Source organism: Vidua chalybeata, chromosome 1 (genome assembly GCF_026979565.1).
Source record: "Vidua chalybeata isolate OUT-0048 chromosome 1, bVidCha1 merged haplotype, whole genome shotgun sequence".
NCBI lineage: Eukaryota > Metazoa > Chordata > Aves > Passeriformes > Viduidae > Vidua > Vidua chalybeata.
This window is the reverse complement of record NC_071530.1, coordinates 120820854-120837350: the sequence shown is the minus strand read 5'-3', so window position 1 is coordinate 120837350 and position 16497 is coordinate 120820854. Positions and strand designations below refer to the sequence as shown.

Below are 16497 nucleotides of genomic sequence, written 5' to 3'. Positions count from 1 at the left end.
TGGAAACTTCATGTAGGCATGTGTATTTCAAATTGTAATATTCTGTTTCTTTTTTTTTTACAATTGTATGGGGTCTCTTAGAAGTATTAACATTCTTGAAACTAGTGTATTTTTAAAATAAAGACCAGATTAAAACTAGTCAGAAAGTACAGTTATTAGAATCACCATTCTAATAATCAATTGAATCATAGCAGAACTAAATCTGCAATAAAAATCACAAAAATATATTGTGATTAAATTACTAAGGTGTCCATGTTGAACCTTGTAAAACAGCAATAGCTTTGAGATTTTAAGCAGCATAATTTTTTTAACCATTTGTCTAAGTGCAGTGAGAATGTTTTCACTTCATATGCAGCATAGAGTTAGAATTTTAAAATTTTTAAAGTGCTTTAATTTTTAGATGAATAAAACCTTAAAATTGCAACAATTCTTTTTCTCTTTAATTTTTTTCTCTTTTTCCAGTTCATCCATGCAAAAGAAAGAAACACATATTATCTGTATTCAAGACAAATAAAGAGTTCTTTGGAAATGTTTCAGTGTCCTCAAATCTTTTACAAAATCTGTATTATGAATTAAGAACAATGAAATGTGAAATCAATGACATTTTTAAAATGGGCTTTTTATCAGCTTCCCTGCTTTGGTTCTTGACTAAATCTGTGCTCTTATTTTTTCTCCACTCTGTTGTTTATTCAAGCCAATTCTTCCTTAGTTTTTATTGCCAAATTGCCTGAGATTGATTAAATGTACTAGTTCCTCTAGCACAAAAAATAAATAACTGAAATTACTGAATAACAATTAAATAAATATGGAGCTAGGGGAATAAATAAGCCAGTATGATCATTATAATTTCCAGATCCTTTGCTTCTCAAAAAGTGCTGGATGCAGTCGTAGAGATAATTGATCATACTGATAGTTCAGCTGTTAGCATAGAGACTGGAAAAAAATTTCAGGACTGCAAAGTCCCAGTTTTCATCAAGACCCATCTCCCCTCATTTTACTGTTCAATTGAGCAGATTTCTAATTGAGCAGATTCCCAAACATTGCCACTTGCCAGAGAATTTTATGTTGAAAACTTCAGTTAAAAATCTTTATCTGCAATGTGCTACAGAAAATACTTTCTCCCATTATTGAGAAATTGTTGAATCAGACTTTAAAATACTTTGCATCTATGTGCAGAGTTTAACTTAGTTACCTGGCTGCCCGCTGGAAGGAACTGTACTTCATATCTGTTCATATCTGCATTTTTCACCAGCACATTTTGGCATTCTCCTTCATATTTCCCCTCATCTGCCAATGCACTGTGGGCCTTTGACACGCAAAATAAGGAAGTTGCAAGGGTTCTATGGGTTGTAAACAACAAAAATAATGGAGTAGGTTTTTATTGTTGTGTTTGTCTTATGATTGACTGAATGTTTTCTTAAACATTTAGGTTTTAGTCCAACATAGCAGTACAGATGTTAACTTGGAAGGTGAAGCAGGGAACACACCTATAATTGTAGCGTGCTACAAGGACAATCCTGAAGCACTGACAGTCCTGGTAGGTATAATTATCCATCATCTTTTGGGATGATTCTCTCTACCTTGGTGCAGTTATTCTCTTCCTGGATTTGGTCTTTGTTCAGTGCAGGAAGGTTAATCATAGACCTAGTGTTCAACTGGCTTTGCATGGGTTACTAAGAAACTTTAATCTTTTAAGAGGGTATATCATATCTATAGCTACCTGACTGGCCAACTCAAGGGACAAAACTGATTTTGAAGGTCATGAGAACAAAGAAAGAAGCACATGCATTGTATGGCTATAACATGCAAAAGATACTTGTATAAAAACTTCATAAAACATATGTACAATTAAAAAAAAGGAGACAGCTACTCAGGAGACTATATCTGTAATAGTATATTTATTTTTCAGATTTTGTGTATGTCAATAAGCTGTATTGAGACATTATTTTTCAGATTGAAAATGGAGGAAAAATATGTAAACCAAACAAAACAGGATGTATGCCTATCCATGCAGCAGCATTTTCAGGTGCAAAAACATGTCTGGAAATTCTTTTGAAAAAAGGTAAATACAATGTTCCCAAGTAGTGAGTAGCAATTTGCTGCTTTAGTTCTCAAATAACTGTGAAAACAAGCAATTGTAACTGTACTTGAACTTACAAGAAGTCATTGCAGTTATGATTATGGGTGATTTATGCTGATAACTTTTCTATGATTGCAGCAGCAAACTAGCTGCTTTCCTAAATGTATGTTCATCCATTGTTAAATGATAGATGTGACAGGTTCATGTTTTGAGAGGGGAGAATAATATTGCACACTTAACATGCTTGGTTTGAAAGCCTTTATATCTTCTGTTATCTCATTCTCACTTAAATAAAAAATCCATTTGCTTTCATATCTCAGGTGAAGAATTGGGTCACTCTGCTAAAACCCACATCAATTTTACCAATAATGGAAAGTGCAGTCCACTTCATTTGGCAGTTCAGAGCGGTGACCTCGAAATGATTAAAATGTGCATTGAATTTGGAGCTCAAATTGATCTAAAACAGGTAAAACTAAGATTGGAGTGCTGTTTCTAAATCTCTAAGTGGTATGAAAAAAAGATGAGCAGATAATCATTGCTCTTTCTCTCTTCCAATGCAAAGCAGAGGGAACAGCAAATGAAAGCAAGTCTGTGGTTCAAATCAGGCAGAATGTGATGTTTCTTTACACAGGTTACATTGGGTCATCCTTTCCAAGAAGTGGGATCTTCAGTCTGACACTTTCTGATCATTCTTCTCTATCCTCAGCTTTGCCTTGGCCTTTACAATATCTGCTTTATAAGCAAACACAAATTCATGATACTACTGCTGCTTCCATGGTGTAGCACTTCTGGTGTAAGGGTCAATGTTGGTTTTAAAATGTAGTTTGCCTTTTTTTACTGGTTTGATTCTTTGAACACACAGCTTTTGAATGAGGTGAGTTATGCTACTGATTTTGTGATGAGCAAAACTATTTTGAGAAGGCTTATAGCATTGTGGAAAAGCCCATTCCAATGCATTCACCAAAATGGTCCTGCTCTAAAAATGAGAAAGTCAAAACCCTCAGGCATATATCAAAGCTGGTTAGTCCCATCTTGCAAAATAAAAATCCTATTCTGGCAAATATTGTTCTATTCATCTTTATATTGCTTAATTATTTTATGAGTCTAGTTTATAATAGTTTTATAGCATATTGGACAATGTTATTTTTTACCTGCACAAAAGTTGATTTAAGAAATACTTCTAAGGAGGATTCAATTTTAGGAGGTCAATGAGATTTTAAAATAATGCATTTTCTCTATAATATAGGCCCATTTGTTTGCTTATTCATTTGTATCGGCCTAGATATGGTTTTCTGGAGCTTTCATTTGCTTCATCTCTTGTATTAAAGGGTGCTGCATCTCTCTGGTTTTTAATTAAACTACAAAAGGTTGTTAAGAATATAATTATTTCAAATCTTAGGGACTTCATATAGAGTGATAAGAAGCTTTGTAGTAATCTTTTAAAACTATCTCTTTAATCTTTTTTGGTTTTGTCAATCTCTTTAGAATTCTACTACAGTTAAAGATTAAAGCTTTATTACTTGCATAGAAATTAAGGCATTTATGAATTACAAATCCTGGGCCGGTTCACTAGTGTGTTTTACAGATTGGAAGTTAGGTTTCTGAGGTTTAAATATTTGTATTTTGTCTTGTTTCCCCATTTATAGAACGAAAAATGCACAGCACTTCATTTTGCTGCCACTCAAGGAGCAACAGAGATTGTAAAGCTAATGATATCATCCTATGCTGGGGAGGAATCCATTATTGATGCTGTAGATGGGAATAAGGAAACATTGCTTCACAGGTAGGAAGCTGCTGTGCCAGATTTCACTATGAATTGTGAACCATGATATTCTTAGGTATTCCTTGCATTCGGAGCACCCTTCCACATAATTTGGAACTTCTCCATGGTATGGGAGATGGTTATAGTGCAGTATGAAAGAGGAAAAAAATTGGTCTGAATGTTAAAAATCTTGGTGATGATACCAAAATTAAAACAGTTCCAGTTACCTTGGAACCATGTCAAGGAATGGTCACTAACAGTTGGCATTAAAAATTTACTCCAGTAAAGTTGTAGGGAAACAAGTTTATAGAATTGTTAACACCTGACAATGTGGAAGAAACGCTTTGAAATAATCACTTGATGTTCTCCAGAAAATGGGTGAAAATAATATGAACTGTTTAAAAGAATATTTTCCTTTATTTTCAAAAATCCCATATACCTGATCAGGTAGAAGGAAATGTCTGTACACTTCTCTATGACTTCAAAGTTGCAGAGATGGTATTTGTCTATATCATAATCCTTAAGACTTCTAGTCTTTCATACTCCATTTAAACCCAGAGCACTAGACTGTGGAGAAGTTTCCTAAATCCTTTGTAGCAGAAAGGTGCTTAGTTAAACATTCTGGCTCCCAACTCTATGGCATCTAATGTATTTCCCCATTTTTTGCAAGAAAGATATGTTTTGCTTTATTTAACTGTAATTATTTGACAGTGTTATTCTACAAGTTTTACAGTATGAAATAAGTGGTAGAAGCAGTGGAGATGATTGGACACAGCATAAAGTGGAATGATTCAAAGATAATTGAAGACATTAAAAGAGTTAGTTGGAAAATTAGGGTAATGTTTGGGTACACTTGGAAATGTTACCATGGAAGAACATGATTGGAGACAAAGTGATGACAGAATGCCAAATCAAATTGTGCAGACACATGTACTATTTAATAGATAACTGGCTGCCTTATCTCTGAAAATTATTGTCCTTGGAAACAGCTTGGTAAAAAGGAAAACACTATTTTAGTCCCTGTGTCTGTGAAACAGTAAAAATCATATTATCAAGAATCATCAGGAAGGTAGAAAGTCACCCAAATATCTCAGAATATAAAAAAAAAACTGAGTAAGAACATTAACTTGTTGAGAAACAAAGCAGCAATGAAGTATAGGTAGGACTTGATGCTTTTGCATTCCTACTGTCATGTTTCTAATTAAATATTTCATAAAATAACTTTGCTTTCTCTCTTCAGTCACCTTGAAATTTATTTTAGCATTTGTGAAGCATTCAGTATTAATGTGTGGCTGGAAAGGTCTACTACAGATAATGGAGGCATCTCTACATATTTGGAACCATGACTTGATTTTTAAATATGTCTTTTGAGCAATCAGTTCTAACTATAGTACACCCAATGTTTTATTACCTCTTATAATGCTAAGGCAACTGTTATCATTTGAGATACAGTCCAACCTTGGAACTGTCCTTCTGTGTTGCTTATTGAGTCAAAATATTTCGCAGAGGTCTGACTTGTGGAAACATTTTGTCTGTGTGTATTTACTATGCTATACTTTCATGCTTTGACCAGTTTTTTCCTGTAATATATAATTCAATGCCTTACTGTAGAATAAAATCTGAGAAGATTCCAAATGTATAGACAGCTTTAAAATATTTTTGGTAAATGGCATAATCTTTTTATAAGTATATTTAACTAATGCTACCGACTGTACTACAAATGCCTAATTTATTCCAATTAGTTTGTCCATATTTTTTCAAGTAGACCTGCCTGCCATAGTCAGAATACACATTTAGACATTGCCATTTTAACCTCATACTGGCATTATTGCACAAAATACAACCAAATTATTTTTGAATAATGAAATGAATTTGAGGCTCCAGGCACGCCTGGAAAAAAACTGCATATGAAATGTATGGAATTCTGTATTGACCTTGTGTGGCACACTGAGTGATCTGACATATGAAATTACTGGTTCTCCTAATTGGTGGTAAAATACCTGTTTACCTTCCAATGAGGTCTTTGTTTCCTGCAGTGAGTTTTGAATGTTATAATTGAACTGAACTTAATTTGAAAAGAGCTCCATGCAAAAATATAAAACCAGCTTATTAAGATGAATTATGTAATAAGGGTATACCTCTGTCTCTTTATTTAAAATTGATTTATTTGAAAATATTAGAAAATGGAGAAGAATGCTAATGTTTGCCTTGAAACGTCTTTGTCCTTTCTAATATTACTGTATTTTTGCATTTTTCTCCACAGAACAGCACTATTTGATCATTATGAACTGGCGGAGTATTTGATTTCAATGGTAAATATTTAATCAAGCAACATGTTTAGAAAGATTATTGCTATCTATTACTGCAGGTCTGCATAGAGAAAGTCATAAAGTAGAATGTGTTCTCGGGTATAGACTAATTAGATGGGTAGATATATACATCTCATAATGTATAATTGAGTTACAGTTCAACAGTAGTTGTTGATCCATAATATCATCCCACAGTTGCAGAGAATGAAATCTTACATTTTAATTTCCATTTTACTTACTCAGAAAAGTTTCATAAACATCTTTTACTGAAAGTGGTGGTCTGGTCATCCTACTCTTCAGGCATGAAATATAAAAAAAATGCTAAGCATGCTTAGAATTTCATCTGACTTTTTTCAAGACATAAATCATTTATTTAAAGAATGTACATATGATTACTATGGGATAATATACCCATATATCAAAGTTTGCGTATGATCTAGAAATATTTTTTATTCTGTGTGGTTTGGTTGTATTTCTTCAGTAAATAATTATGAAGAATAAAGAGAAGAAATATAATCAGACATGCTACTGGCTATGCTCCCAATGTCCATTTGTGCCAATTAAACTAAGGCTCATAATAATTTTGTGCCCCACTCAGCTGAGGACATATTCAGAAATAATCAGATTTCTTTTTTGTTTTATGTGTGTTTAGGATTTTTGCTTCATTTCATGGCAATTGTACTAAAAGAAATTATCTTCTACATACAGTTTTGCTTTTCTCAGAAAGTCTGTTACAGGGATTTGATTTAGTTAGAACTAGATGTTGGGCTTACTTTTGATTCAAATATGAAATAGTGAGGTTTGACTGCTCAAATTTGTTTGACAAAATCAACTGTCAACAAAACTCATTATCTGAGAAATGCGGGTACACGTTTTGCATGTGGAGGCTTGTGTGTACAAAACATTGTATCATAAATATCTTTAACACTGCATTTGCTAAGAACAAACTTTCATTGCTTGAGTGCAATTTGACTAGTTTGGCCTCTTCTATAGAAGGTTTGCTGAGCGTTTCTTTGGCATTCCATATAAACTGTGTCAGTTTTGATGCTTTAGAACTGTTTTATTTTGCTCTGTCTGAGAATGGATCAAAATGTGTCAGTTGGAGTAGTGGAGTGTTGAATGTACAACCTGTGCTGTCTCCTCCCTTGGACTCCTGGCAAGATCATGGAGTTCTGCCTCTGCAGTGGTGTACATGAGGGTGAAAAAGACCAGGTTCAGCAATGTTACTGCCTGAAAGGACTAGCAAATTCCAGTTCATAAAGGTTTTCCAGTTTTAGTACAGAACAACATCTATTTATTTTACACATTAAATATTCATCTTTTGTTCAAAATAAATAAGCAGTAATTTTACATATTTTCTTCCCATTTTTGGACTTTTTTCCCCTTTTGCTTCTTTCGTCTTCTCTGAAAGGAAAATGAAAGATTAAATAGGTATAAATAATAATTGATATTTACAAAACTGTCATGTTTGTTTTTATATTAATATCTGTTTAATTCATTTATGTTAATGCATTTGGGGCAACAGAAATGGAAAATTAAATGACGTTCAGAAAGTATTTTACAAACCCTTAATTCAGCTGTATCGTAAATGTGGTAAATATACGTGGCAATATATAAGCTACTTCTTTCTGTGATAAGTATTTTTGAATGCTGCCAAATTAATTTTACTGAAAGCTGGACAATTATGTTAGTTGATGGGAAGGTGAATAAATATTACATAAGGAACTGAAAATCGCTGCCCTGTATTCATTGCAATAAATGAGACACTTGGATAAAAAAGGTCTGTTTCTTGATGAAAAATATCATTTTTAAGATGTTGTCTGATCTTGTAGAAAGGTAAATGGGGAAAGAGTCTTGCATGTATTACTCCCAAATGTGTAATGAACCTGCACTGGAAGCTCCCTGTTCTCTGTGGTAATCATTGCACATTTATTATGTGCTTCTTATTACTATGCTACAGGTGCTACCATCCTGGAAAGTAAATATTGCTCAGGATAGTGATTAAATCTCTCTCAAATTAAGACTGGACCCAAAGATGATTCAAGTTAATGGAAAAACTGCCATTGATTTTTTTTCAATCATCTTTGGATATTATCTGAAATAAAATAGGTTTTTTTTGTGTACTTTGTTCGACTCATCAAGTTTGACTAGCAGTATCTAGTATGACTCAGTATATAGCAAAAATGATATCTAAACTGTCATAAAATATACATGCATCTCATTGGTTAATTTGTGTGTATCTTCCTGCTCCCTTGGTGGGATTTTTTAGATAACTATATTTATGCTTATAGTAATACTTTGCTGATATGACCATAGTGATACTGTGACTATAGTGACCATACTGTCCTGGCAATATGTGTCAGTGCAAAAGTAGACAAAACAGAATAAGATATGCCCTCTGTTGATACAGCTGCTTTGGCATCAAGATGGACTTGGTTCAAATCACTTATGCTAAAGGATAGGAAACTAATTTGGATTCACCTATGCAGATTGAACTATACTAATTTTGGGATGCATTACTTATTGAATTGTGTTCATACAGTGTAGAGATTTAGAAAAATATCTTTTTCTGCTAATTGTTTTATAGGTAAGACCACATAATTCAAAGGGCAACCATTTTTGCATTTTTCCATAGTGTCAATCCTGGTATTTTCAAGTTAGAATTTTATATTGAAAATACATGGAAAGGCTCTCTAACAAAAGGTCATAAGCTGTAAGTTCAGTATACATAAAAGTAGGCCACTATTATTTTGGCATCTGAATTTTTATATATAGATGACTGGACTGTGACTCATGGTTAGAAAACCCAGTAGTTTTATGGAGAGATGTAATGTGTTTACTTATTTATTTATTTATTTATTTAGGTAATGTGAAATTACTTATCTGGATCATCTGGAATTACTAAGAATGCCTGTATTTCTGCTATGCTTATAAAGGCCAGCACCATTTTAAAGTTTCATTTATTCATTATTCACTATAAACTTGGAATTCTTTTTCTCAGGGGGCTAATATTGATAGTGTTGACATAGAAGGTCGATCCCCACTTCTGCTGGCCACTTCCTGTGCATCATGGAAAATTGTGAATTTACTGCTTTCGAAAGGTAAGAAGGAATATACACATACTATATGTATTTATATACTTCCTTTGAACAGGGTTCATTAATTTTAAATCTCTGTGTCAAGCTTCCCTCTCAATTTGAATTCACTACTTCAGCATCCAGCCCAGGAGCAGCTGAGCTAAACAGCTGCACACTGCTGGTATCCCCTGAGATAAAGGAAGAATTTATGTGATAATTTCACCCCTTTCACTACAGCATGAACAGGCTGTAGAAGAATGTGTATGCCATGTGTCACACTTCTCAAGGTGGAGGTGGCACTGGCACTCCATCCCTGCACTCCTTAGCAGCTCACAAAGTAAGCAGAACTGCAGAATAAATACACACTTAAACAGAGATGTGTTTCATGCCAGCAATCAATCTTTAGATGTTAAAGCCCACAATTTAATCCTTACCTGTGGTTTTATAAAATCACAGTCACCTTGTAAATATTTGAGCTATATCTCTTTCATTTGCTGCATTTTTATGTAACTTAATGGTTATTACTGCATTTCCTCTTGTTAATAACATAGCTGATTTTCTTTAAAAGCTTTATAGTAGGTTTTGAAACTGTTAAAAGGTTACAGCTTTAAATATTAGAAGAGGTGACTATCTGCATCTTTAAATTTCCTCTTCATTTGTGGGTGATCAGCATCTTGGAATGTAAGGGCCCCATATAAAACTTAGTGCTGTGATGAAATAGAAAACACATAAACACAAGAAAATGCTGAAAGCTGAGTTTCATTAGGAGTGATTTTTTGGGGGAAACAAAATTATATGTTTCAAGGTTGACTTGAAAGAATATTTTATAAGTTTTATAAGAATATTTTATAAGTTTTATAAGAATATATTATAAGTCTTATAAGTTTTATAAGAATTATTTTATAAAATTTTATAGATTAATAAACATTTGTCCAACATTTGTTCCTTTGTCTTAAACATCATTGTGTAGTGCCAAGAACCAGCAGTTTTGAAGTTGCTGGTATTTATTTCCATATTTATTTAGGAGCAAACGTGTCATTAAAAGATCATCTTGGTCGGAATTTCTTGCATTTGACCGTATTGCAGCCTGGAGGACTACAGCATCTGAATGAGAAATATCTGCAGGTACAGTAAGCATCAGTTTATGTCTTTCTGTTACCCTTTCTAGGAAAATGTAAAGAAAAAAGCAATTACCATTTTATTTTGGTATGTTGGTAAAAATTTGTGACAATTGTTAAATAGCCCAGTGTCACCAAAAATGGTTTGAAGAGGTACATATCACATATCTCTCATGAAAACATTTCAAAGCCAATAATACAGTTTTCTTATTGCCAGGCAAAGGAATAACATAATCCCATAAATTATTTTGCTGTTGGGGGATTGAATAGCTCAAGAGGTAGGCAATAAAATATAGAACTTTTCACTTCTATTTTCCCAGCTTGCTTTCAGTAAAGCCAGGAGTCATGCTCATAAACAGTCAAGATATAGAACTTTATAAATAGCTTGCAGCATATTCTGCAGTAGCTTTCTGTGAACTGGACCATAATGAAGTCTTGGATTTGGTTTTTAAAAATATTTTGAACATAAATTTGTATTTGGCTATGTTGAAATGAAGCATTTGTATTGATAGAGCCCAAGCTTGCCTGAAAAAATTAAATTTGCTGGCCTTCAGAGCTCCAGAAATAGCCTTTTAAATATGAATCAAATATAACTAATCTTACAACATGTGCTGAAATCTGTGAACACCTTTGATTGTAATGCAGAATGGATTTAACCTCCCTTTTGGCAGATGTAGTGAATCATTTTTAAAACAGTGATGATAAACCTCAGTTTTCTGCATTGCCTTTCTGATTCTTGGTCATATTAATAATTCAGACAAGAGGATTGGACGGTGGGAGGAGTTTTTAGTTGCTTTAAGAAAGGTTGTAGGAAAGTGTTAGACAAGGAAAATGGGGAAATGAAGATGAAAAAGAGGAGCAGGGGAAATAAATTAACACTGTAAAACAGTGAACTGCTGGGTTTTGACAGTCAGAGGTTTTGCTACTGAATATAGACTATAAGACTGCCTTTAGTATGGTGCAAGCCTTCTGCTACCAGCAGTAAACATTACATTGGAATGGCAGCAAAGAAGAATTTCCTTTATTGTGCTGTTGATGGGTTGCAGTAAGGATGCAGGATGATAAACTCCTGTGTTCTTTGAAGAGTGACCCACAAATCAGCAGATAAAAAAGGTGGTCTAAATTTTACTTTAGTTTATTTCTTATTTTTAGATACTGCTTTAGAGTCTTAATGCTATTGTTGCAAACTATTAGAAACTATGGAGCAGAAGAAGATGTAATAGAGATGTAATTCTGTGTTTTTGTTTTTGGGTACTTCTTGGGGGATAACAGATGGAACATATTAAAAATCTTGTCGTGGATGAAGATAATGAAGGATGCACTCCGTTGCATTATGCATGCAGACAAGGTGTGGCCCTCTCTGTAAATAATTTACTCAGCCTCAACGTTTCCATCTACTCTAAGAGCAGGGACAAGAAGTCACCATTACACTTTGCTGCCAGGTTAGTAGCACAGTCCAGGCCATGGAATCCATGCCATGGTTTTCATCCCTGTATTTTTGACATTAATTTCTGTGTGTATCTTGCAAAGCTATGGGCGCATCAATACTTGTCAACGACTTATAAGAGATATGAAAGACACAAGACTTTTGAATGAAGGTGATAAGAAGGGAATGACTCCCCTTCATTTGGCAGCCCAGAATGGTCATGAGAAGGTAGTTCAGTTTCTTCTGAAGAGAGGGGCTCTCTTCCTCTGGTAAGTGTACAGCTTTTCATTTATTAAGCCAAAAAAAAAAAAAACCTGTCCTCCTATGTTTTATGTTAATCTGCTGGGAATTTAATGCAATATAAATATAAGTACAGTATATTAAAGTAATTATTATATTAATATATGCCAATAGAAACATACAGTATAAGAGCATGGTTACAAAATAGTTGTAAAACAGAGAATAACTAGCTGTAAAACCAAGACTTCTAATACTGGGGGAACTGAGGTTACTCTAAATCCAACTGAGAGAAGATTATTGAACATTTTCATAAAAAAAATGGTTTGGAAATATTACAATAATTTCAGCTTCACTTACAGGCTTGAGAAGGGTTTCTTAGGACTGGTGGTTCACAGGCATCCTGCCTTGCACTGTCAGTCCTGACTTCAGGTCAAAGATCCTCAGCTCTCAGAAAGAGATGAAAAGGGAGAGATCTAAGTACTGTTATTGAGTTGAACCTTTTACTTCTGAATGGTGAATGGATCATCACGTAGTATTTGACAGAATGTATGGACATCTCTGCAGTAGACATGCCAAAGAAAAGAGGTCCAAGTCAAAGGAGCAGGCATTTACATTCACTTTAAATTTACAAAAAGTTTTTTTTTATATAATTTCTAATTTTATACCATTGCATGTAAGTGATTATAAAGGCTGGACAGCCCTGCATCATGCTGCCTTTGGAGGATACACTCGCACAATGCAGATAATTTTGGATACTAATGTGAAGTGTACTGACAGAGTGGATGAAGAAGGGGTATGTGTTAACATTATTTGTTTCTTGTCTGCTATTACTTCTAGATGAAATGTCAGGGCTAAGCTATTAGTAGTTTCCACTGTGCACTGTGCAGACTCAGTGCTGTTATATTTCACCACTGATAAAAGATTTCTTGGATAAATATATGCTTGCTGAAATTTTTATCCAATTCTTTTAAGTGGGAGACAAAGAAGATTTAATATTCTAATAGAAAACATGAAACACTGAATGAATTAGACATGTCCCTCTTGCCCCCTATACCGTGCAAGAATATTTTAGCAATATAGTGCAAACATTGGTAATGCAAATTTAAAGAACTTACACAGATGTGAAAAAATTTGGTTATAAATTAATAAACATTTGTTCCTTTGTTTTAAACATGATTATGTAGTGTCAAGAACCAGCAGTTTTGAAGTTGGTATTTATTTCCATATTTATTTAGGAGCAAATGGTGTCATTAAAAGATCACCTTGGTTGGAATTTCTTGCTTTTGACTGTATTATCAACTATAGCTCATTAACATACTATTTGAAATCCACTGCACACTGATGTCCAACAAAAACAGCACCTGTCTTGCTCTGGAGTTTGGACAAATGCAGTGTGTATTAGGTCAAGACAGAATCCCTTTCTTGAATTGAAGGCCTCTTGTATGAACCTGTCCCATCAGAAATGTAGGGTGACCATTTTAAAGAACTGTTTAATTCCTAACACAGAAGTTGTTACAAATTTCTCTGAGAACTGGTATTGAAAACATTTAGAATTACTACATTAGAAACAAATCTTGACTATAAATTTATGAGAAACCTTAATTTCAATTTATGAGAAGTACTTAATTTCAATCAGAGAAATCTGTGTGCATTCAGAAGACTCTCAAAAGTCAATTTTAGTGTAATTTGATTCCTAAACCACTGATTCCTTTACTTTTTTGAAAACACCAAAGAAAAAATAAATGTTCCACTTACAAAATTGTGCCCTGAGATTTTCTTGCAGATTTTTTTGTATGAGCACATCTGGATATAATTGGATGCTTCTCTTCTTGATTATCAAATGCAGGTGTTCTGTGTCTATAGATACTATAATTTTTACCTCTTTGTGACTTGCAGTTCATCAATTACAAAACTAAAAGATATTAATGAATTGGCTTTTCTTACCTATAGTGAGTTTCCTCTTCAGATTTTGCCCTACTGTAGCTGTAGACATAAAGAACATGTCTGTAATCTCTGTCAGAACCTCTGACAATATTCTAATGTTTTGTGTTGCTAGTAAAAGCATTTGAGACTTGCTGCTGAGAAAAGCATGTGGCTTTTCAGTGTGGGAAAGCACTGAAATGTACTTTTTTTTAATTACTCGTGTGCTGCTTGTCTGCACAGAACACAGCTTTGCACTTGGCTGCACGAGAAGGACATGCAAAAGCAGTGAGGTTACTTCTTGACTATGGCGCGAAAATTCTGTTCAACAAAGCAGTAGCTTCTTTTTTCCATGAAGCAATACACAATAGGAGAAAAGACGTGGTGTCTGCTGTCATTTTGCACAAAAGGTAAAGTATAGAGAAAACGCTTCTTGAATTTATGTGCCCATTTGTTTTGGTTTTCTTAAATGAGATTTAGTTCTGAAAATCTATAGTTTAATAAGTAAAACTAAGTACTAATTTTAAAGTCCCAGAGGTTCTAATGAGCTCAAATGAAAAATGGCATAATTGTAATGTACATCAAATATATGGCAAGTTGTTTTTCATATTACATTGAGTATTTGGATTCTGTGTGTAAAAAACATGGAGAAGCCATCAGACATAATTTTGACCTTTCACATAAGGCTTTAATGCCTATAAAATTTTAATCAAAATGTGAATACAGCTGAAATCATTCAAGAGATTTAATTTTAAATCATGATTTTAAATGTTGCAAGTATTTTAAAATGTGGCATTTCAACTGCAATTTGGAATATTTTAGGTTAAGGTATAGTGAAACCCCACTTTTGGAGTAAAGCAATACACCATTGCCTAATGATAGCATCTTTTGGTAAAAGTTACAGGAATACTGACAGGGTTTTATTGTATTTATTATTATTTGCCTAACTTTGTAACCCAAGATTCCAAAATTCATTCTGGATGCATATTTTTTTAGGAGGCCCTAACATAATCAAAATATTTCTTCTTAATTGATAACAGTATTTAACATGAATAATTCTTACAGAAGTGTCCATAATATTACTCAGCTACTCCTCAAACAGCTTAGTTTCCATTTAATAGTGCATACAATTAGCACATTATACGTTATACTTTTCAATATCTTACATAAAACTCAAATAATCTAAAAGTAGTTAATTTAAACCGGATGTAATTAATTAATTTTCCATTATCTGAAACAATTTTTTGCAGATGGGAAGAAGCTGTTGTGACTTTCTCTCACTCTTCCAGTGCCAATAAGTGTCCTTTGCTGGAAATGGTTGAGTATCTTCCTGATTCATTTAAAGTAAGTTTTCTGCACACTTTAAAGAAATGACTTCACAAAATAACCTTAGTTGTGCTGCATTCATTTTTCTGCTTGCTGTGCTCTCCAATGCATATTATTACAAAATATAAATAAGTTCAAAAAACTATTTAATAGTATTTAATAATTATTTAATAGACTCAGTTAGTCTAGTTTAAGTTCTTCAGTATTAGAAAAGTTCCTAGCTTCCTGAGATCAATGGATTTATAAAAGTAATATAAAAATGTAATGACAGTCATAAGTGATTTGGGTTCAAAATCATCTGAGATATTTTTACTCTCTTAGCTAATTGCCAAATGAGACAACAGAAATGTTTGTCAGTTAAAATAGCAAGTGGTACATATGTATTCATAAACTATTCATACTTCATACTTGTAAACTAGCATGTAGCCTTGTAAACTGCATTTATATTTAACTCCTACATGAAAACTCTGGAATTTTATGTCTTCAAAACATACATCACAAAATCTTACCAAGTCATCACTTCTGTTAACTGATTGTTGTATTTGATGATAATTTTCTTCTGGTCTAAACACATTATTTCTGTTGAACATTGTCTGTATCACCTTAATTCACTTTTCTGTTCATCTGCAAAGCTGGTGTTGGACAACTGCATAATTGAGTCTTCAGAGGAAAAGACAAGTCGAGACTTCTATGTAAGTAGATTAAAAGGTCTGGGAAAGTACAAAACTCGTATATTTTAATGTACATTTCAAGCTCATACATGTAAGGTACCATTGTAGATGAGTCTCATATATACAGAACTCAGGAGACAGATCTTATGTTATCCTTTGGACTGTAAATGGTTTGACGTTCAGTCACTGTAATCTTCATTCTTACATAAGTGTGACAATTAACTTCTACAATCCATAAACTGTATCTATGCTGTGTTAATTTTTGCAATCAAGCTGGGTATCAGAGGTTATAGATATTTCAAAATAACAGTGAGAGAAGACATGTAATATCTACTTATTCATATTGAAAGTATGCTTATAATAAGTAGTACAATTGTCATCAATAATTTAGAGTTCAACATGTTTCTTTGTTTTGTAAACACTTCTCCAAAATCTTAAGCAGCAGATTGCTTTTAATGCTAGAGAGACATGAATGTTCTCCACTTATGTTACCTTTGAAACCATATTGAAAACCACCTTATCAATGATTATATTGGATTGTGTCCATATCATTAACAGAAAACTTGCA

The 16497-nt window shown here is 33.4% G+C and overlaps 1 protein-coding gene and 1 long non-coding RNA gene across 2 annotated transcripts in view; one reads left to right on the top strand and one right to left on the bottom strand.

Annotated features, from left to right (window-relative positions):
• TRPA1 (transient receptor potential cation channel subfamily A member 1) overlaps positions 1 to 16497 on the top strand; it is a 31555-nt gene that overhangs the window by 4465 nt on the left and 10593 nt on the right. The window contains exons 4-16 of the mRNA XM_053948000.1: positions 1430 to 1537; positions 1954 to 2062; positions 2401 to 2546; positions 3727 to 3863; positions 6106 to 6154; positions 9153 to 9252; positions 10253 to 10353; positions 11619 to 11788; positions 11877 to 12041; positions 12691 to 12805; positions 14176 to 14342; positions 15183 to 15276; positions 15891 to 15950. Of these exons, the coding sequence (XP_053803975.1) occupies positions 1430 to 1537; positions 1954 to 2062; positions 2401 to 2546; positions 3727 to 3863; positions 6106 to 6154; positions 9153 to 9252; positions 10253 to 10353; positions 11619 to 11788; positions 11877 to 12041; positions 12691 to 12805; positions 14176 to 14342; positions 15183 to 15276; positions 15891 to 15950 (1521 nt within the window). The remainder of the gene's footprint in view (positions 1 to 1429; positions 1538 to 1953; positions 2063 to 2400; positions 2547 to 3726; positions 3864 to 6105; positions 6155 to 9152; positions 9253 to 10252; positions 10354 to 11618; positions 11789 to 11876; positions 12042 to 12690; positions 12806 to 14175; positions 14343 to 15182; positions 15277 to 15890; positions 15951 to 16497) is intronic.
• On the bottom strand, positions 7450 to 15915 carry LOC128790862 (uncharacterized). The gene is made up of 4 exons (XR_008431890.1): positions 15768 to 15915; positions 13957 to 13995; positions 12370 to 12570; positions 7450 to 7555 (listed from the first exon to the last, which is right to left on the bottom strand). It is a non-coding gene; the product is annotated as an uncharacterized LOC128790862 (long non-coding RNA).